The sequence below is a fragment of the Vanessa atalanta genome, chromosome 25 (genome assembly GCF_905147765.1).
Source record: "Vanessa atalanta chromosome 25, ilVanAtal1.2, whole genome shotgun sequence".
Taxonomy (NCBI): domain Eukaryota; kingdom Metazoa; phylum Arthropoda; class Insecta; order Lepidoptera; family Nymphalidae; genus Vanessa; species Vanessa atalanta.
In genome coordinates, this window is record NC_061895.1 from 8,207,853 (window position 1) to 8,230,978 (window position 23,126).

The 23,126-nt window shown below is 34.0% G+C and overlaps 1 protein-coding gene and 1 non-coding gene across 3 annotated transcripts; one reads left to right on the forward strand and one right to left on the reverse strand.

Annotated features, from left to right (window-relative positions):
• Positions 1–1,300: 1,300 nt before the first annotated feature.
• LOC125073767 (facilitated trehalose transporter Tret1-2 homolog) lies at positions 1,301–6,816 on the reverse strand. 2 transcript variants are annotated; one of them, XM_047684798.1, is made up of 4 exons: positions 6,587–6,816; positions 3,647–3,782; positions 1,460–2,799; positions 1,301–1,425 (listed from the first exon to the last, which is right to left on the reverse strand). In XM_047684798.1, the coding sequence occupies exons 1-3, from the start codon at positions 6,623–6,625 to the stop codon at positions 1,469–1,471; spliced, it is 1,506 nt and encodes a 501-aa protein (XP_047540754.1). In that variant the 5' UTR covers positions 6,626–6,816; the 3' UTR covers positions 1,301–1,425; positions 1,460–1,468. The 2 variants fall into 2 exon arrangements, with proteins under 2 accessions (XP_047540754.1, XP_047540753.1); XM_047684797.1 differs by having other exon boundaries at positions 1,301–2,799.
• A 10,418-nt stretch (positions 6,817–17,234) lies between these two features.
• Positions 17,235–17,305, forward strand: Trnag-gcc. Its single transcript has one exon. It is a non-coding gene; the product is annotated as a tRNA-Gly (tRNA).
• Positions 17,306–23,126: the final 5,821 nt, after the last annotated feature.

The following is a 23,126-nucleotide window of genomic DNA, read 5'->3' on the forward strand; positions in this document are numbered from 1 at the left end:
GCTAATTTTTTTTTCTTATTGAAATAATATATAGCTTTTTTACTGGTGGTGAAAAATATTTAAATCAGTTCCGTAATTTAAAATTTTATAGATTACAAACGAACAAATCTTTCCTCTTTTATGATTAATGTACATTACTCAACGTATTAATTATGTAATTACTTAATTTTTTTATGATTTACTAACTTATGTAACGTTGCGTAAGCTGGCCTCACTTTTAATCCTATCACTTGTGCAGTCTCTGATTGCAGAAGCATTTTTAGTTATATCCTATGCAGTCTTATTGTGATTGCAGAGATACACTGATAGATGAATTGTTTTTTGACTTTTAAAAGTTAGATACCGTTTTTGAAGATTAGGCAACAAACCAAAATATTTATTATAATGCCGACGATATTTGTAAGTCTCGAGATTTTAGGTAAAATAATAGTTGGGTGCAAATGCTAAGATATAGAAACGTCATCGAAGCCCATATATGTGATATCAGCTTAAGATAATCTTATAGTATTATCACAGCGTAAAGAAAAACCACCAGTGCCCTTTGAAGTCTCGCGAAATGCCGCTTTTCGTCATTGCTGCAGGGTTGTCACATTTATTTATTATTTTTTATACATAGTCTGTTCCGTATTTGTTTATTGCAATACGAGCGTAGGTACTAGTAACAGCAATGTAATGTGTATTTTTATTAATACCAAAAGTTACAAAATGGTTAATTAAATCATAACTAAATAATGAAAAATCTTTTAAATACTTAATAAAAATTAAAACAATAGGTTGTCTTGTATATTAAGATTTTTACACCCCGGAACGGTAGTCCCAAGCGAGTTTATGGCAGCTTGGGCTCACTCCGCGGAACCAACAATTGACCTGTCTAGACGTGTCCGTTGGCCCAGTGGCAGTTCTTCTTTACGCTATGGTATTAACTAGTAGGTGGTGGCAATTGTTATACCACTGATGTGCATACAAAATTTCACGGTGATAACGACGTTAAAACGTGAAACACAGAAACTCGCTTTTTCAATTAAATATTGATTAGGATGGGGCATATTTATAAAAGTAAAAACTTTGTCTGAATCTATCGGTGATATTTGCGTTAAGAGTCGTGTTCCATATATCAGGCTATCTTGGCACCAAATTGCAGTGGATCCTAATAGAGGAATGAAAATTATGATAATTATGCGGACGTCTTAATTCTTTAAATTTTTCATTTAAAAAAAAAAGAAAAATATTTTTTTTCGTTTATTGCTTATTTGATAGAAATATATATAGCTATAATATAAAAGTGTAATAAAATACTCAACACAGATAACTTATCAATATTTATTTACAGTCTTAATGTGTTGCTTATCGTTACTTATGATCTATGCAGACGAATTCACATTACGACCAGCCATATGCAGTTCGTATTAAAAATATTGTCAACTTTGTCGTCATAGGTCCGAAACGTATGACTAATTGTCTGGAAAAATTATATAACAGGACTACTGCACCGTCGGTCAGTATTAAAATGCCTAAACGATGTCAAAGATTGAGTCGATTTAAGTTCCTCAGGAGATAGCGGTTTTCCCCTGAATTCGTCTTCGATCTCTTGCAAAGTTCTATCCTTAGTTTCTGGTAGAAACCACCACGCTATCATCGTACAGTATCCTACGACTACTGCGTACAAAACATAAGCGCCGTGAATTCCGGCGTTTTTGAACAAATATGGCACCGTTTTAACAGTTATGAAAAGATTTGTTGACAGGAAAAGGACACTTAAACCGCCCGCCAAACTTCTATACTCTAATGGAAAAACTTCCCCAGCAATTATAAATGGGAGCGGTACCGTACCAGTTGCTATCGAAAACATATGAATGTGAATTAATGCTATACCAATGGCGGGATGGTCGAATGGTAGCATATCGTGGCCTTTGAAATAAGTATAGGCAGCCGTAGCAAGGAAGGCAAAGATATTAATTCCTACCGTTGCAAAAAGCATCGTTCGCCGCTTAACTTTCTTAATAACATAAACGGCAAACGTATTCGAGATGATTCTCTGGATATCCAACGTAATTACCATTAGGGAAATATTGGCTTCAGTTCCAATTACGTGGTTGAAGATATCTATTGTGTATGCAGCTAAAATGTTGGCTCCAGCCCATTGGCCCAACGTGTAAATGTGGATCATTATAAAGATCGGCTTGTAAAACTCCTTCTTTCTTATCGTTATGTTAACATAGGCTATGTTTCTTTTTAAATTCTTAGAAAATGATTGCGATATTTCAGTTGCCGCTTTGGCTTCTCTTATTACTTTGCTCGCTTCTATCATTTTTTCCAATTCATCATCTTCACTGTCTCCTCTGAGCCATCTGAATACTTTTCTGCATTCGTCATATCTGCCTTGATCAGCCAACCAACTTGGCGATTCAGGGGAATATATTACAATTAGGAGATCACCGAAAACTACGAAAGCAATGATAAGAGCTGTAACTTGCCAAGAGAAGAAAGAACCGAGGGTATGGACAAAAAGAACTCCCGTTGCAATCGATAGTGAAATAAACGTCAAAAATGCTCCTCTACTTTTTGGACTTGTATACTCCCCGATTAATACAGGCCCAAGCGATGCGCTCATACCCATTGCGAGGCCTTGAAGAAATCTTGCTATTAGAAGAGCCGTAATGTTACTGGCTGTTATGATACAGAACCAGCCGATAATCATGGGTGCTATGCTGGCCAAGTTAGCAGTTCTTCTTCCGTATTTAGCCATAATTGTGGGCACTATGAAGTTGCCAGCCACTAATGCAAAACCCAGGATTGAAGCTGAAAATAACACAAATAAATATAAATATAGAAGACGAAGTAAATGCAGTACAATAAAGTAGGGAATATAATCGATCATGTGTTGATGAGTATTTCAGTTGAAAATGATAGTAACAGTGAAAAACAACACGAGGAATAAATAAAACTAGTAGCCCCAGGTTTCAATCGCCGCAACATAAATTAATCCAGCCACGGGGAAGATGTTTGTCTATAATTAAATTACTCCAATAGTTATGCCTTTGATAATTCATAGATTTAAAGCATTTATATAATATTTTATCGAGCTTTTTTGATGATTGTAAGAGGCTATTGGAATATACTTTATATTTAAAGTTTTTACAAAATATTGAACTTTAAATTTATCATCCAAAAATAGTTAATGATCGTATTCGTCAAATTTTGTTCACGACGGAGTCTATTACTGATCTATCACACTAAGTACAACTTACAAGATGGCCCAGTGGTTAGAACACGTGCATCTTAACCGATGATTTCGGGTTCAAACCCAGGCAGGCACCACTGAATTTTCATGTGCTTAATTTGTGTTTATAATTCATCTCGTCCTCGGCGGTAAAGGAAAACATCGTGAGGAAACCTGCATGTGTCTAATTTCAACGAAATTCTACCACATGTGTATTCCGCCAACCCGCATTGGAGCAGCGTGGTGGAATATGCTCCAAACCTTCTCCTCAAAGGGAGAGGAGGCCTTTAGCCCAGCAGTGGGAAAATTTACAGGCTGCTAATGCTAAAAGTACAACTTTACAATGACATAATTATCATCACAACTGAGCATTGATACTTAATAGAAAAATTTGTATAAGACACCGTTATTAGTGTTGGCTCTTACCTATCCATGATCCAGAAACATCGTCAATCGGTATCAAAGACCCGGGAAGACGCAGCTGCGGTAGCAATATGGCCGCGAATCCCATCACCAGCCCATGCGTCGCCATGTTTAAAGACACCCCCACCGTCACGAAACACTGGAATCATAATTTATCAAAAATGGTAGTTCAGCGGATAAATGAGCCACTTTTATAGACAAAGGCATTGTAAGAAATATTAACCATTCCTTACATCATCAAAGAGCCTTCAACTTTGGGAACTAAGATTTTATGTCTATGGTCCATGTAGTTGCTCCTAACCTGGCTCCTCATCCTTTCTAATAATCTTTGATTTTCGTAGCTGAATCAGCCTTCTATGCCCATCTAAATTTATATTCTATATCACCATCTATATTAAGCTTTTGTTCATAAAACTATAACTCGTGTTTTATTTCTAACCGGCCAACTTAAATCGCGCGTTGTACATGAACCCAATAATAAATACAGTTACTATACTTAAACAGATTTTAACCGACATAAAAAGGGAGAAGCAAGTATTCTATTTTTAAAAATCTGTTATGTTTGGTATTGGCCGGCGGCACAATCTGTATTAGTATCATTATTAAGTCTTGTGTAGGGTACCTACTAATTCATTATACGTGTATTAATTATTAAAGAGGTATCTGACATATTCCCAACTCATCTGGCGTACTACGAACTAATTTAAGCATAAGATTTTCCCATTTAAAATTCATTACTTCTTACTGATTTCGCATGTTTCAAAAACTTTCTTAAAAAAGATTATGCGTCATTTTTCACCGCGTTGCTACAACGCGTTCGTTGTTATGATACAAGGCCAAGCAAAAGAGGAAACCTTTACCGTGCAGGACTTTATAAACTCGGAACCTTTATTATATTAGCTTGGATTTGAACACACCAGAGACCAATAAATTTGTGTTCTTTATATTAATCTAAATTTTATTTTAGACGAGAATAGCCACTGGAGCCGTCGTAAAAATGTTAACACTAGTAACGAAACGAAAATATATCTTCATAGTATAAAAGTCGCTTCCCGTCGTTTGTATTCTTAAATCTTTTAAACTGCGCAACTGATTTTAAATCCGATTTTCATTAAAAAACAGTAATTCAAGAGGAAGGTTTGTATATATAATACATGCATATTGCAAAAGACAGGAAATTCAACTTTCCTTTTCGAAAAAATAAAAATTTCTTTCTTCTTATATTTGTTCTTCAATTTAAAGTTTTATATACCTAGCTTATACTTATACCCGCGAGAAGCCTGGCCGCATAGCAAGCGTATCGTATATTTAACCGAGAATAATCACAGAGTAATATTAGTAAGTAACAACCAAAGCTATTATTATTATTATTGTATGTTATATAATTGTATAATTTGCTAAACCCCAAGGCTTCGTCAAGATAATATTCAAGTATTTCTTTTATCACATTCTGATGTTTTGATAACGCGGCCAAAAGTGTGCTATTGATAAGAGATTTTCATAAGAAGCAACAAGAAATCTAAAATTTCAGATAAAAATTTACGATGTTTTATTGAAAGTTTTTTAATACGTGCAGACGCACGAATTATTGTTTTTATTTATTGTTATGTCATAGGCGGACTGGCAACTTGACCGCCTGATGGTAAGTGGTTATCACTGCCCATGAACATTGGTACTGTGATCTTAATCATTTTTCTTATCACCAATGCGTCACTAACCTTAAAAACTAAGATGTAATGTCCCTTGTGTTTGTACACTCATTTACCTACGGATCATTTAGGGAACACGGCAACAATGACTATTGCTGTTCGGTAGAATATGTTACGAATGGGTAAAATACCTAGGCATGCACAACATCAAGTAAAAATAATTATGAGAGCCTGGCAATAACGTGTGCACTGTTGATTGCGCGCGCACTTAAACTGCAATATGTCCTTGAAGTCATTGCAATCCGCCAGACATGATAATTTTACTGAAAGTTAACATTTGCAACATTTATTAAACGGTGTAGTTTTATTAAAGTTCATCGGTCATCTACTATGAATTATTCCACAATCAAACACCAATACTCCTATACTGCCGTATAAGGGTTAGTGCGCCATTAAAATTGCAATAACAAATTACTAGAATATATAACATCTTAGCTCCCATGATCTTCAAGGGTTAAAGAAATAATTTATATTATCTGTGGTTTGGATTAATATCAGCAATAAATAGTCGCAGAATCTATTAAGTATAACAAATAATCTCGTCGTGTGTGACAAATTTATTCATTTATTGTGTTTGTGATAGTCGTTACTAAAATATACTGTCCATTCAGAAACGGTTAAATTATAAACCGATAAAGTAAATACCTATAAGAATGTAATATATTTGAAACAAAAAGTCTTGCATACTTCGAATAAGAATCGGCGTACTAATGATATTATATCAATAATTATTAATTGATACATACAATTACCACGGGCTTTGCTACCGTTCTTGTATTAAAAACATTGATATAATAAAGTTTAGCTAATTGAAAACTTGCATGCCCTTATGAACTTATGACCTCAAAGAGTATCATACTACACGTATCTATACATTGACAATTTATCAAAAGATATTCCACTCCCTAGATGCGACAATGCTCTCGGCATTTCGCATTAATAAATTATTTAGTTAAATCGAAAATTAGGAGTAGGTATTATATATTAAATACCGTTGAAGGTCATGTAGTTAGTCTAATTTAATTTGAGTATCGTGTAAACATTATTAAATACACAAATAGACTTGCAAATTCATTACAAATGCGATTTCATCCGGCGAAAAAAAAAGCGAAGAAAATTACATACATAAGTACTTAAAAAAAAACTTATTATCAAATTTAAAAATTCAGTAAATATTGTAATACGAAGTAAGTGGTATATAAAGTTTTATATATAAACATATTTATATATTTACCTGTTTTTTGAATGGGGTTATCCATGACGGTTTATCCATTTTAAAATTTGCACAAAATCAACGCATTCCTTCTATGTTTGCTTCACAACTATTAGGTATCATTTTACGTACGTTTTGAGTGTTTTATCGATTGATACGGAATATATCGATAAGATTTTCTCTCGTTTTACCGCAATACTGAACTACCTTTATGGCTGAATGCCATTATGTAAAAATAGACGTTCATTAACAATTTCAATGTCAATTTAATACACTTATATATATTTATATATAATCTTAATTTGTCTGTATAATTGAATCTTGAGTTTTTTTATAGTTATATAAATATTACTTAAATTTAAACTTAAGAAGTTAAGTGACGCTAATCATAAATTAGATATAGGATAGATTATACATAATATGTGCTCTAAGTATAAATAGGTATTATAATCATTGTATATCATGAAATAATAACATATATTATAATATATTATTAATTTTAATGAAATGAATATTATTGTAAAATGACAATTTAATTTTAATTTCAGTAATGTCACCTGGCAACACTTAGCAAGCGTTTAAACTGCGCATGATCAGTTAATATAGATTTTCTGAGAAATGTTTCAAACAGATACTTGATATTCCGTTCATGATGTTTTTCAGTAGAGCAGTAACGTGTTGTTTTTATTTCAATCCTTAGTGTAATGGAATGTGTTTTAGTAAAAATAACGCCTTGGCTAATCTTACAAGGCTAGGTCCCTATTTCTGACAGGCGACAGCGTAATTTTCTGATCAAATGTCAAACTGAAAATATTGAAGTATCAAGTTGTCAAAACACAGATAATGAACGTCAATGTCGAAATGTCGGCGTCTGTCAGGTCTATGATCGTTTGAACGTTTTAGTTTTAAAATGATGAAGAATTTATGATAAAATACTTCTTACATGTTGTAATACAGCTCTTAATAGCCAGTGTATGTCCCACAGCTGGGCTAAGATCTCCTCCCCTTTGGAGCTTACACCAGGTGAATTAATATGTATAAGAAGAAATTCATACAGGTTTCCTTAATATATTTTATTTCACCACCACGTGATGAATAAATACAGACAAAGGGCATTAAGCGTACTGCGCTGTAACAATGGAGCCATTTATTCTAATTCTAATGATTACCATGCATTACCGATTCTATTACAATCCAACATCGAAATGACTACAACTTGATCGTTGTTAATGGAATAGTTATAATAAACAAGAACAATTAACAGAAAATTATTCTCCCAGTAGACTGACTTTAGTTTTGTAGCTCTAGTTATTCCAGCAAATAATATCCCACTACTATAAAAGAGCCCAGTCAGGTTTTCGTTCTTCGTATCCTGAAACGCCTTTAATCGAAAGGAGGACACGGCATGGTAGCACGCAAGCAATTCCATAACGCGTAATCCCGCAATAATGGGGAAACTGTTTCTTTTATTTTTTTATTTTAAATTAACTTCCTAACAAATCTTTTTGAAATACAAATATATATATCGAAGGGGTTAAGGTTAGGCGTTTACATTAACAATATATGTCTTTTCGCTGTTCCATCAACTATGACACTTTCGGCTGTCAGTTGTCACGATTTCTCTACGTCATACTGACGTTGACAGCATGTACGATAAAAACGAAATAAATCCTAATTAAACTTTTTGATGGTTCGACATACATATTTGTTTTTGAAATATGCATATAACTAGCGAGTCTACCCGGATTCGCACGGGTGCATTTTATTAATAAAGAAAATATGATATATGAATAATGTAGATAATTTGTAATGAATATTTAGAATTAGATCATAAATCCCGCAGCTTACCAAATACAAACAAACAAATTACATTTTAATAACATTAGAATAATAGAAATAAAAATACTATAGAAGTGACTTTCATTATATTCAATATCTGAGATACGGAAACATATGTACTTCGTCAACGTATAAATAGTTTAAGATCGAATAAGTACACCCGGTTGCTTCACTTGAAACACTTCTCGAGAAGTTAAATGCTTGAAAATTAAGTGTTTAAATATTTCCACAATTGATAAGGATTGTGCACAAAATTAAAAGTCATATAATATCTGTACCTATATCGTACTTCAACAGAACCTAGATATTTAACACTGCAATTTCAATTGTAATCGAATGAGTTCCATTAAAAGGAGTTTCATAATTCTATTATCCCATTTAACGGCAGTCTGTTTTCCTATTTCTAGTCAGTTAGTTCCTGCACATATCAATGTACGATGGATATTCCTTCCCTTATCGTTTTAGCAGTCCGCAGTAATAAAACAAATCACTTTAACAAAACTCTGTAATTCAAAACATTTTAACACACACTAATATACAGTGTTAACACTTGTAGCATCATGTTTAAAGCTTGCAATGCACATGCTATTGTTACGAAACAGTTGTGAGCAATCAAAATCTATATGCAATTTGCAAACAAAACAAACAAGCGCGGACGTTTCGGCTGTTATGATTAAATAAAAATAACACACTATCAAATCGCGAACGTGTATGACTATAACGATATATTACGCCATTAATAGCAGTTCTTTAATTTAGAACGAAACGATACGTAAGCATTATTAACTACTGGCGTTTTAGATTTAGAATGTTAGTTATTTCGTCCCGTTCGTTATATAAATACGATCCAATATGACTATACTACGTAACTGGCTATAACCAGTGTGTTAGAGAATGCCATTATTATTATTATTATTGTTATTTTACTTTTTCTCTCTTATGAGGTAACTAAATCCTACACACACGGGCCGTAGCCAAGCGCTAGTAGGAGCTAGGTAATGGCAGCTGAGATGGATGAGGTCGTAAGGAACTTGCGGGTGAGGCGGCAAGTGTTGAGGATTACTGCCTTTTGGAGTAAATGATTAGTGTGATGAGATATGTGTAATATATCGAGACTGGGTTGTAGGCTTTTAGGTACGATCCCAGTTGATGAGATGACTATGGGAACAATATGAATGGTGTCTGCACGCCACTGACGTTTCAGTTCTATTGCTAAGTCTTGATATTTACTAAGCTTTTCCGAAATTGTCGACTGTATGTTGTGAGTGTTAGGGATAGCTATGTCAATAAGATAAACAGTTTTATTAATTTTGTCATGTAGTGTGATATCGGGTCTATTGAAATGTATTGTTTTATCTGTGATTATGGTTCTATCCCAGTATATCCTGTATCTGTTATTTTCTAGTATGGTGTCGGGTTTGTATTTATAGTATGGGATCTTCTTATCTATAAAATTATACTTGTGTGCTAGATGTTGGTGTATAATAGCGCTCACTTGGTCGTGTCGATGTTTATAATCAGTTTGTGCAAGGGCTCGGCAAGCAGAAGTTATATGTTGAATGGTTTCAGGATTAGAATGACAGTGTCGGCATGCATCTGATTGAAGATTAGAGGTGCGTATTATGTGCTTCTGGTAGTTCCGGGTATCAATGACTTGATCCTGGATCGCTAACATAAAAGCTTCCGTTTCTGGGAACAGTTCACCACGCCTCAGCCAAGCGTTTGACGCTGCTTTGTCAACATGTGATTGCTGTAAATCGTGGTGGTGTCTTCCATGAAGGGATTTCTGTCTCCATAAAGCAGTTTTTTCGTTCATGTCAGTAATCCGTTCGTTTTTTTGCGGATGTCGGTCTTTAAGGTTTAGTGGGGTGAAGCGTTTGTCTGCGAGCGTTACTGTTTCATGAAGTGGAGAGTATTCTGAGCGTTGATGGAAGTAGTGTCTCAGGGATGTAATTTGCTTGTTATGCAGATTGACTATATCTATTAAGCCTCGTCCGCCTTCACCTCTGGGTAGAGTCATTCTTTGGACACAAGATCTAGGATGGTGTTTTCGGTGGGCAGTTAGAGTAGTATTAATGATACGTTGAAGGTTGTGGAGCTCACATTGGGACCAGTTAATTATGCCGAAAGAATATGTAAGTACTGGGATTGCGTAACTATTGATTGCTTTAAATAAATTGTGGGAGTTGAGTTGAGATCGGAAAAGGATATTTAGGCGGTGTTTGAATTTAGTTTTAAGGCTATTTTTTGTTTCTTTTTGGTTAATCTTCCGAGCTTGTTGAAAGCCTAAGTATTTATAAGTAGTTTCTTCTTCTAAAGGTTCAATAATATTTCCTGATTCTAACATGTAGCTATTTGGGACGATTTTTCCATTTTTGACCGAAAATGTTTTACACTTATCTATTCCAAATTCCATGTGTATGTCCTTTGAGAAAGTTTGGGTGATATCTGCAAGGTGATGTAGTGATTGTAATGTGTTACTGTATAACTTAATATCATCCATGTACATGAGGTGTGTGAGAGTGGTGTCTTTGTGTGGAGTGGTAATAATGTAGCCGAGATTGGATTTTTGGAGCATATTTGAGAGAGGATTTAGCGCTAGGCAAAACCACAGTGGGCTAAGGGCGTCGCCTTGAAAGATTCCTCGTCGTATTAAGATGTCAGGTGTTTCAGTATTAGCATGTCCCGTGATTTTAAGAGTTGTTTTCCAGTTTTGCATAGAGTTTTCAAGGAAATAAATAAGTTGTGGGTGAACTTTATAGTGATGTAATACATAAAGAAGCCAGCTATGTGGTATGGAGTCAAAAGCTTTCCTGTAGTCTATATACATGGTATTAATATTTTTTTTCTTAGAAATAGCATGTTTCATTGTTACTGAGTCTATTACGAGCTGTTCTTTGCAACCTTGTCTACCTTTTCGGCATCCTTTTTGTTCTTCAGCAAGAATATTGTTAACGGCAATATGTTCGTGTAGGAGTTCAGTGATACATCCTGTAAGTATTTTGTAAATGGTTTGCAGGCAAGTAATTGGACGATATTTAGCTGGATTTTGATGGTCAGTGTCTTTTGGTATCATGAAGGTAAGGCCCTGTGTAACAAAGTGCGGCATTATGTTTGGTGTTTGAATGAAATTGTTCATGTGTTTGTGTAGTAATGAATGGGTTGATGTGAACTTTTTATACCAATAGTTGTGTATATGGTCACTACCAGGTGATTTCCAGTTGTTCGCCTTATTGAGTACTCGCATGAAAACTTCTACAGATATATGTTCAAAATTCATAGGTTCGATAGAATTAATTACTTCGTGGTCTGTATCTAGCCACGCAGCGTCTGTATTGTGACATACTGGATCACTCCATATGTTAGACCAGAAAGTATGTATTGCATTGGCTGGTGGTGGTGTTATGTCTTGTGTATTTGTATTAGTGTTGCGTTGTGTGGCAGATGATAAGATTCTATAAAACTTTTTCTCATTATTACAGAATTGTGTGTTTTGTGATTTTCTAAGAGTGCAATTTAAATATCTTTTCAGCCTACTAGATGCGGCATTTAGTTTTTGTTTGAGGGTGTCAAGAAAATGTTCGTTACTAGAGTTAGGTTCTTCATGTTGAGAGTGTATTTTGTATTTATTTTTTATCGCTTCTACTAGTAAGGTAAGCCTATTTGTCCTATTGCCGTTAATATGTTCTGTGAGTCTTCCGATGTCTCTTCTGAGATTCTGTATCTTTTTCTGTAACCTTTTCTGCCATGCGGGTATTCTTTTCTGGAGTTGGCAAGGTTGGCTAGTTATGTCCTTAATGTTAGTTCCATTGCAGGTAGCCGCTGTGTAGGCAGCACAGTAAATAAGTGTATGAGTGGTCACAAAATCTTGTTCGACTGAAATATGTTGAGGCAGTACTTTGGTGTTAATGATATTAATAATTTGGGCTAGTTTTCTTGAGCTGTTTTGTTTTGGTATGTAGGGACGGCTAATTGGGTTGGTGTTTTGAAATTTTTCTAATGTAATGTTGTATTGTTTTTTAATTTTTTCCACATCTAGATAATTAGGGGTTTGGTCCTGTTCAGCTGTTGTAGAGATGTCTAGTATTGGTTGTGTTTGTGGTGATATATGTGGGTGGTTGTTGTTTTCTGCGGATGCCGTATTTTGTGGTATAGTCAAGTGTTGTGAAGTATTTTCAAGATGGTTACGACGCAAACGAAGATCGTTTGATATTTCTTCACGGATTTCTTTAAGTTTTTGATCACTAATCATTTTGTTATTTAAAATAACTCTAAGCTGATCTGATATTCGCTGTTCACTTACTTCTGATAATTCCGGGTGTTCTGCGATTACCGCTTGATGAAGGGGTTGACGGTAAGCTGATCTATTTGCTTCTAATTCTGTAATTGTGTAGTAGTTTCTAATAATGGTTTCATTATACTCAGTGGTCCATCTTCTTCTCTGCTTTATACCTTGTTGGTGGCTATTGTGTATTTGCATGCTTAAATTAGTTTGAATATTTTGTGTTCTATCTTGGTTGTTGGTTTGTTGTAGGTTCTCTGTTACTTCTTCTTTTATTTGTTCTAATATTTCTTGAGAAAGTAATTTATTTCTGACTATAGCTCGGCATTGGTCACCTAGTCTCTGTCTAGATGCCTGCATCTGAGGAAATTTTAGTGAAAATTCGTGGTGTAGATGAGCAAGGTATATTTTACTGGTGTTCAATTTTGTAGCAATGAGGTACGTGCGCCAGATGAATTTATTCATTTCGTCTGACCATCTTTTACGCGCACGATTTGTACCTGTGGCGGGTGCAGGTTCAATAGCATGTGCCTCCTGCACAACATCCACAGACATAGGTGAAATTGTGTTTGATCTTGATGAAACCTGGTATGAAAGTGGAGATGAACTAGGTGATTCATATGAGTTGAAGGGTGAAGGTGAAGCTGAAATTATATCGTTAAGCATATCGGAATCCTTTTCGTGTTCTGCTTGGGTCATATGCTGGGGGCGAGTCGAAGGGGTATTTGTTTCGTTGCCCAAGGGATCGGCTGTAGCTTCTACGTTGTGAGTCCGCCTGTTCAACTCACAGCGACCGGCTGTAACAATTTTGTTGATGAGTGCCCGCCTGCTCAGCTCCTCACCACCGATGGTTCGCATGCTGTAGCATCCAGCATCGGCTCCAGATGCGCCCCGGCGAACCCCGGGAAGCGGCCGTAAATTGTATTCTTTTTTACTCATCTCCATTTGGGTTTTGGGTTTGGGACCGTTAGTTGTGAAGGGCATAGCCAAGGTATTAGCAGCTATTAAATTTATGTATCTCCTGTTTCGTTTATTAACAGGGTATATATGGTTAAGTTCTTGATGACCATTCGTCCCTTCCCTTAAGCCCCCCCACCACGGCAAGGTGGTCCCATGGGGGGGTTATTATTATTATTATTATTTTATAATATCGGTAGGCGGACTAGCAAATAGGCCACACAATGGCGTTGTAAGAAATATTAAACATTCCTTACATCACCACTGCGCCATCAACCTTGGGAATTAATATGTTACTTGTGTCTGTTACACAGGCTCACTCACCCTTCAAACCGGAACACAACAATACTGAGTACTGCTGTTTGGCGGTAGAATATCTGATGAGTGGGTTGTACCTACCCAGACAGGCTTGCACAAAGCCCTACCACCAAGTAAATTATAGTTAAAGTTTATATTTAAACTATTATATAAAAAGTGTTTAGTTGATAGCGAAATAACCTCCTCATTAATGTCAAGTTAGGCTTAGTAGATACTGTAGGGCAAGCATGACTTTGTGCCGCCATTTTTATGTTACAGTCAAATGATTTTGTTCTGAGTCCACTGTAGGAATCGTAGTCGGATACAGACAGACAGAAAGAGACAGCTTCATTATTACTTAACAAATTTAAGTAATATATACGTAACTGGTTGAAAAGTTAAAATAGTCAAAAAGAAAAAATCAAGTACAAAATATATTTTGTTCAAGTAGACTCATAAAAGCATAAATGTAAAGTTACCACCAGTTCGGATTAGTAGATTATTATTAGTGTATTAGTAGATTATACTGAGAAAACCGGCAAAAATCTCAGTAGTTACACTTTTCCACCATTTTATTAAAATAGTATGTCAATAAAGTACAATTAAATATGTTCTGCCTAGACTTCAATAAATACTTAATGCTTTTTTTTATCTTCAATTTAATCTTGTATTAAGTAAAAGCCTTGTTATAGCAATGGTTTTTTTGACGAATACCGTGTCCCAGGTAGGATGTATTAAATCTCTATAATATTTGCATGTACTGCAGAAAGCTATGAGCCGAATACCCTAACAGTAGACAATGTATATAGTGATAAAAGAAATATGATTATAAAGACTGTGATAAACACATTTCTATTCGTGACATAATGTCTTAAGACAAATGTCGGCTAATGTGTGCCAAGCCTTAAGTATACAGTACTCAAGTATGGTGACCGTGGCCTTCTATGAGCGCCACATCACTTGTGAGACGATTGAGGATGTTTAGATATGTTATTATTTTAAATGATATTTAATAATAATAATAATAAACCGGACAGAAAATAAAACGAGATAGATTATTGTTATTCTATATTGTACGTGTACCTTAATTACATATTAATTAACACTGCCAGTTTCCTAACTCCAAGTTATTTCTGAGTATTTCTTATATTCAATCCAGAATAAGAAAGAAAAAGGTCACCCGCAATAGCTATAAAGATACAGTATTTTTACAAAGAGCTAAGGTGGCCCAGGCGTTACCGAAGACTGCAGGTTCAAATCTAAGCAAGCACCGTTGAATTTTTATGTGCTTAATTTATGTTTGTTCATATCGTGCTCGGTGGTGATGGAAAACATCGTGAGGAAACCTGCAGGTGTCTAATTTCAATGAAGTTCTGCCACATGTGTATCAAAACCGCATTTGAGCTGATGGTAGAATAAGTTCCAAAGCTTGTGGGATATTAACAGACTTTTACTTGCTTTATTTTCACAAAAATGTATATTTTTGTAAATGGTATGTTAATAAAAGCAACGGTCCATTTTTTCTCAATGCTCATACATCGTACTAGGGCAATTATCCACCTGACAACAATACAGCTCACCAACTTTATATATTAATTTAGATGTATGTGTCTCTCTTAATCTGTTAACCGAGAGCGAAATGTTCTAAATGTTGACGTGTGGGTTTACACATGGCCGCCCCTTAAATGCTCCCGCCCGGACCTTCTAGGCCTCCGCCCGGAATTGTAGTAACCGCCCCCTTGCTACACAAGTCACAACAATGCAATCAGGCAACAAAAACCAAAATCCTCTATAAATTGTCCAATGATATAAAATTGTCTGTACATACATCATATATGAATTTTCGATAAGGAGTTTCGGTTCATATGTAGTGTCTATATACTTGCTTATGTAATATATTATATCTTGAATGTACTTTGTATTCATTTCAAGTGCATAATAATGTAATGTGTCAATTATATGATAATAATGTTTACATATATAGTAATTACTAAGATATAACTCATTTATTTTAATATTTGTTTTATTATATTTTATAATTTAGTATATATGTTATAGTTAGGTTGGTTAACAGAGATGGCCCAGTGGTTAGAATGCGTGCATCTTAACCGATGATTGCGGGTTCAAACCCAGGCAAGCAACACTGAATTGTCATGTGCTTAATATGTGTTTTGAAGGCGGCGGTGAAGAAAAACATCGTGAGGAAACCTGCATGAGTCTAATTTAGTCGATAGTCTGCCATATGTGTGGCAATCAACCCGCATTGGAGCAACGTGGTGGAATAAGCTCCAAATCTTCTCCTCAACGGGAGAGGAGTCCTTAGCCCAGCAGTGGCAAATTTACAGCCTATTTATAATTAGGTATATATGACGTATTAGGCATATATTAATTACGTTTCCTATAAAATAAAATAACAGTAAAAAAAACTTTTCTATTTCAAAAATTTCGTGCTAAGTTGTTGTTCGTTGAGGTTCCTTAGTCTGCAGTCAATCCAGGGTGTAGAGACAAGTTATCGCTTACCATAAAAAGGCAGTGTCATGGAACTGAACGTACCTGTATAATTTTAACTTTTTAGGATAAAAGGAAAAGGTTCTAATTCATCTAGCAAGATTTTGTTTACCTAAACAAACAATTATTGCAAGTCCATTGAAAGTAAATAATAAAATAGTTTTGAAAAATTTACATAATTCCATCATTTTATATTTATTATATAATTTCTTTATGTATATTACGAGCTAAATAGTTATATTACGGATATTTATTTCAACGTGATTTAAAATAAATAATTATTATTATACAATGTTATTTTTTTATTGAATACCAAGTTGATGTAGTTAATTATAGATTTATTAATAATTAACCATTAGGATTACTCGACGACCATAAAAATATCTTAAATATTATTTAAACTCAGTTACGACTTGTCTTCATTGATAAATGAAACTTATTCATTATTTATCGGCAAAATGTTATATTGAGTCTTTGCTATAGAATATATTTCAGGCGCTTTAATTTTGAGTTTATCCAATGTGTATACTATTCAAGGACGTTAGACATAGAAAAGTGGTTACCACTGCCCTCCCACCATCGTCTGCTGCCTCGGGGGCTCCTATTATAACATCTGCTTCAGTGCAGGCGCATATACCAAGCAAAAATTCTACTTATCATTTATAAAAAGTCGGATAGATTTGCGCAATATACAAATTGTTAACTAAATAAAAAAAAAACAATATATATATTTATTACTCCAATAATTCAGTTTAATATTAGCTGTTTTTGTAACTATCGATGTAAGCATCGGTGGTTCAGTGGTAGAATGCTCGCCTGCCACGCGGGCGGCCCGGGTTCGATTCCCGGCCGATGCATCTTCTTTTACTTTTTATTTCATTTTAACAAATATATTTTTCATGTTTATTTTTATATAATATTTAATTATTTTAAAGTTTTTTTTTATAATATCAACATAATCATTAGCGGTGTGCTTATTAAATTAAAATATATAAGTACTTATAAATTATATCTAAACAAAAAATTAATATCTATTCAATATTAGCCGTTTCACACAGTTCTTAGCTTCAGCCTTCAGCAGTTATGAAAAATAAAAAACGATCCCTCACTAAATTAACTTTCTGAATCCAAAGGATTGATTTGTCGTTGAAAATACAAAAATCAATTATCATTAGCTCAGTTCTTTCAATTCCTGGTAGATGTCGATATCAGAACTGAATTTTGATAAAAATTTTATACGAAGGGTTATACGAATAAGTCGACATTGTTTAATCGTCAACTGATGTATTTATAAAATAGCCTAAGGGGGGTCGTTTCAAGCCCAAAATGCAAATATAATAAATTAATTTACAGAAAAGTATTTCTTTTTATTTAATTATTTTGCGACAGTCTTTTCATGTTCCCTTTGATATTTTTGGTAAGAAATTGGAAGGTAAAATTTACTCCTTAACCTATTCAATAAAAACAAATATGGCCGACATGGAATACTCAAAACATCGATCGAAATTAAAACAATATATAATAATTAACAATTAACGTAACTTGAGTTAATTAAATAAATACGTTATTGAATGATAATAAAATTAACATATTTTTTTAAGTATATTAGGATATATAAATAATTATTATATGCGTCACGCAATAAGAATTGAATGGCGGAGACTTTATAGAGATTAGAGGCGCCATTACGTTTGCTGTCACGTCATCGAGTGTACGAGACGCTCTTACACCAAGCCTCTTACTTATATTTATTTAAAAAAATAAAGACACTGTATTCAAATATACATCATAGTTCGAATCGAATAATCAAAATTATAAGTTGCTATCTCCACTAGATACATTTATTAAAGAGAGAAAAAATGTTTGGTCAGATTACATTAATATTTCTTAGACCTAGAACTTGGACCCTAAGGATTCGAGACATGCGCACTACAGTACTATCAAAGATATAAATAATTGTCGGAAATGTTGCAAAGATAATAATAACAATGTATATTTACTCGTGATTCTGCAAGATACCTCTTATATAAACATACGGCAAGGCAAGCGACTTTAATCCTATTTTATAACTGTTTACTGAAACATTTATATTCTCTACCATTACGATAGAACTATTAATTTTTATTTTCCTTAAACATTTTTGAAATATTATTTGGAGATTTAGTTAACAGAGCGTTAGTCCCTCGACGCTAGTAAATACGCCTAAAATTAAGGTGTTTTAATTTTGCTTTTCTCGCTTGGTTATGAGATTACAAAATCATCGATAATTTTAATAGAATCAGTGATAATTAATCATTGTACAAACACGAGGAGTTAGGATAAACTTATAACGCAATATTTCCGGGTCGGCAGTGAATAAATCCCTCCTTGGCTATGGTTTTCTTTTCTATAATAGAATTGTATATAACTCAGCATAAGATTATATATATTATAAAAAAAAAACAGTTTATATGTTTATTCATATAATTTATTTGATTAACACAATTTTGTAACTGAATAGATGGAAAAAAGTAGAATCTAAACTCAGAATCGGTGATAGCTTCACATTTTATACAATTCTGAAAAATTACGATTTGGGTGCTTTCAAAAGCCTACTTAAATAAAGTATATTTTGTTATGACAACTCAATGGAGTTTAATCCAATATCGATCCAACATAATTTGGTTGTCATCAATGTTGTCGATTGGTTATATCTTCTATCTGTCGAAGGTTTATTCCTTAATTTGATAATTATAAATGTTTTTACCAACCCCTATAGACATTCCTTACCTCGCCAATCCATCAACCTTGGAACCATTAGATCCCAAGGCTAATAAATTTTGAAATTGCTGTTGTGCGTTTGTCACGAATTCCAAGGGTCCAAGCACTAGTCTAAAATTTCTACTCCACTATGTCTTAGCACAGGGTTCAACCCTTTTGCTACATGGATATACAAGACTTTTTTTTTCAAGAAAATTTTTTTCTTTAACCCGGAAATTAATAATAATAAGTATTACTGTCTGAGTACGTGATGAATATGTGTTAGGTTATACCTAGCCTAGGGCTTGCACAAAACCACCGGGTACCCCCTTGCCCTCGGCATTCATGGAAAATATCACGTCAATAATCTACTTGAGTCAGATATTATAGTTTTAGTGGCTGTTTAACATATTTTTCTGAATAAACATTATTATAACATTTTTTTATTAACATGGTTTTTTTTATTACTATAAGTATTTGAAACGGGATATTACCATGTTTTTTGTTACATATTGTGTTTACGCAGCAAACGTACGAGAAAGGAGGTAGTCCGATATGGACAATTCTAATGCCGTCAACATCTACCCGCAAACTTCAGTCTCGTGAACAAGACATTCGTAGATAATGTCGAAATATCGAGCTCCACCAGATAAAAATAAAAAACACGGTAAATATCCCGTTTCAAATACTTATAGAAGAATTATTAATTAATTGAAGGAAATAACTTCGCGAATGACCAAAAATCGTTAACATTTGTGGACCTTAGAAGGTCATGATACATGCTATTGTGGACTTTTCTCTGGTGATGTTCGAAGGTGAGTTCCCATAACTGCCTGGTAGAATGACAAAACAGGTTATCAGTTCCTACATCTTTATTATCTGAGTCCGACAAAACTAATTTTAAAAAGATAAGTACCTAATCAATATGATTGCATACAGAGACGGCGTTATCACAAATAGCAATCTCTTACAGACAACCTCGTGCGTAGTAAGATTTGACTAACTAGGTAAGTATTTATCGTAACTGCTATAAAACGCCTATGTTTTTCCACTGATTAGCTATTATATTTTATTGATAACTAGGTGTTGTTATTTTATTTATAACCTACGTTTAAGGTCAAGCCTGGGTTGTTTTTTTTAACGCTCTTGTAGATTAATGTGCGAAGAAGTTATGCTCTTTTATTTTAAGTTGCTGTGTTATGCCATAGAGTCAGAGCCGGATTATCAATTAGGCAGTGTTAGCAACTAGATTACTAGAATTATAAACGAACATTTAGATGGATGAAAGCTTGCTACAAACAGAACGGCTAAGCGGATCTCAATAATTTGGCACAGATATAGATTATAGTCTAGAACAACTCATAAGATACTTTCTATCCCAGAAAAATGTAACACCTACAACAGCGTGCCTGGAAACTAGTTGTACAATATGTGTTTTGAATTTATTATTAATAAAATTGTTAAAATTGTATATTTTAAGAAGTTAAAAAAGAATAGGGTATAGGTCCGGTGAATTACTGTTACATTGCTGGAGAGAGTAATTTCATTTGTGGTATTTATAAAATCAAATATAGGCTCAACAAATAAATGGATAACAACAAATACAATAATAGTACTAACAAAATAGATAAATAAAGAAGCATTTTTTTTTTCAACAAAATGAGGAATGGAGTAACTTCGGTATATTGTTTTGAATTTATTATTTTCGAATGAGTTAATGAGCTAAAAACAATAATCTATAAAAAGTTACAATCGATCATATAAGTTTGCAAGTAAATACACGATATATGAAGATTACAAAGTAACCTCTTTACAAGTTTTCGATTTTTAAAACAGAAAGATAAAGCGGCACAAATATATTAGTAGGCAACATACGTAATCTCCTTTTATTAACGTCTGCTTCCTTAAATATTATAAGTTACGCGTAGAAGAAACGACATAAACACCCAAACGAGCAGGCACTGGATTTAGTGTTCAACATGAAACTCTGGTCAGGAAACTATGTCACTATGGAATTAGAGAATGTGCACTCGACCTTCTGACTTCTTATCTTAACAATAGAATTCAGAGGGTTGACGTTAAAGGGACAAGGTCTCCTGGGGTCATAGTTGGTATGGGGGTCCCACAAGGATCAATTCTTGGACCTTTTCTATTCCTCATATTTATAAATGACTTGCCCTTTCTTGTTGGGAACAAACATGATATAGTATTGTTTGCTGATACCTCTTTGGTTTTTAAAATTAATAGGAAACAGGTACAGTATGACGATGTAAACAATGCTATGTCTGATATAGTACACTGGTTTAGCGTAAATAATCTTAAGCTGAATAATAAAAAAACTAAAATTGTAAAATTTAGCACACCAAACGTGCAAAATGTAAAACCCGATGTACTTATCAATGGGAAATCGATGGATCCAGTTGAAACAACTGAATTTCTTGGCCTTACTCTTGATGCCAAATTACAGTGGCTCCCCCATATAAACGGATTGGCGGGTAGACTGAGTTCTGCGGCATTTGCGGTCAAAAAAATTAGATTATTTACCGATGCTGATACGGCTCGCCTAGTTTATTTCAGTTACTTTCACAGTATAATGCTTCTGTTGCAAAATTTAAAAAAATTGTTAAGGAACGCTTGTGTGCGAAAGGTTACTATACAATTAGTGAGTTTATGTTTGATAGCACACCTTGGGAATGAAACGATCGCCTCCAGGCTGTTTCAAATAAATAAAATATAATTATTATTGTACATGCAAAATGAAAAAAAAAATATCCCGCTTAGTTTCTTTCGCCGGTTCTTCTCAGGTCCGAAGTGTTAAATTCCGAACCGGTGGTATATTTTTCACTATCAATAAGCAAGTGTAAACACTTCTATATTGAATAAAGATTTTTCACTTTGACTTTGATTCCCGCGTAATTCAGTTTGCTTATTTGTCTGTTTGCTGTGCTTTCCTGTCTTAATTACTGAATCAATTATCACGCAAACACGTAGTCAGGGAATGAAAAGGACTTATTCAAGTCCTCCTCTTTCATGCGGTCGAAACGCGGGCAGTAATCAGTATCTTCATAAATAGATCCCTTCTATTTATAAAGATACTGATCATAGTAGATCATAGAGTATCATTTTTATTATTGGGTAACTTTATAGCATAATTAAAATGTTTTTACCTCATTGTTACTTAACAGAGATAAGTACTTTTTCGTGATTACAAGATCAACAACAACATGTATCCGCATATTTCAATTTCAAATAGATAAGACACTGTAACCAAATATTTGATTCAAAATAAAAAGGGAAAAAATCATAGGCACACGTGGATCAAATTATTTCTTATATCATTCCATACTTAACAAATACCAAGTATGATTAACTCGAGTCTTATAAAATAACTTTTGAATCCTCATGTTGCAGTTTTGAATTAATCCTACAAACAAAACCTTTAGGTTGAGGAGTTCTTTCACCTGCACCCAATTCTGGGTGTAGAATTAACGATTAAAATAAAAATCCTTGCCTTTGGATTTGAATCACCATATAAAATTTTAACTCCATGGATTAAAAGGAGTGGCTCCATTTCAGATTGCAGAATTTGATCTAAACTAATAAACATTGCGAGTTAAATATGAGCTTGTAATCAAATTAAATCAAAAGGGTTTAAGGGTCCCCCCCCAAGAGAAGAGTGATATACAATCACCTCTCTCATTTTGCAAGCCGGTCTTGGGTATTTACCACTGATCATAATTTACAGCCAAACAGTAAAACTTAGTTTTATTTGTGTTCCGGTTTTAAGGGTGAGTGAGCTATTGTAAGCGCATTAGTAAGGGATGCTTAATATTTCTTACAGTGGTAAGTCTGTGGTCAGTATTGACCATTTACCAAGTTCAGCTTTTTGTAAGTTTCTCTTGGGAATGGCCATTACAAACACATACAGCAATATCCTTA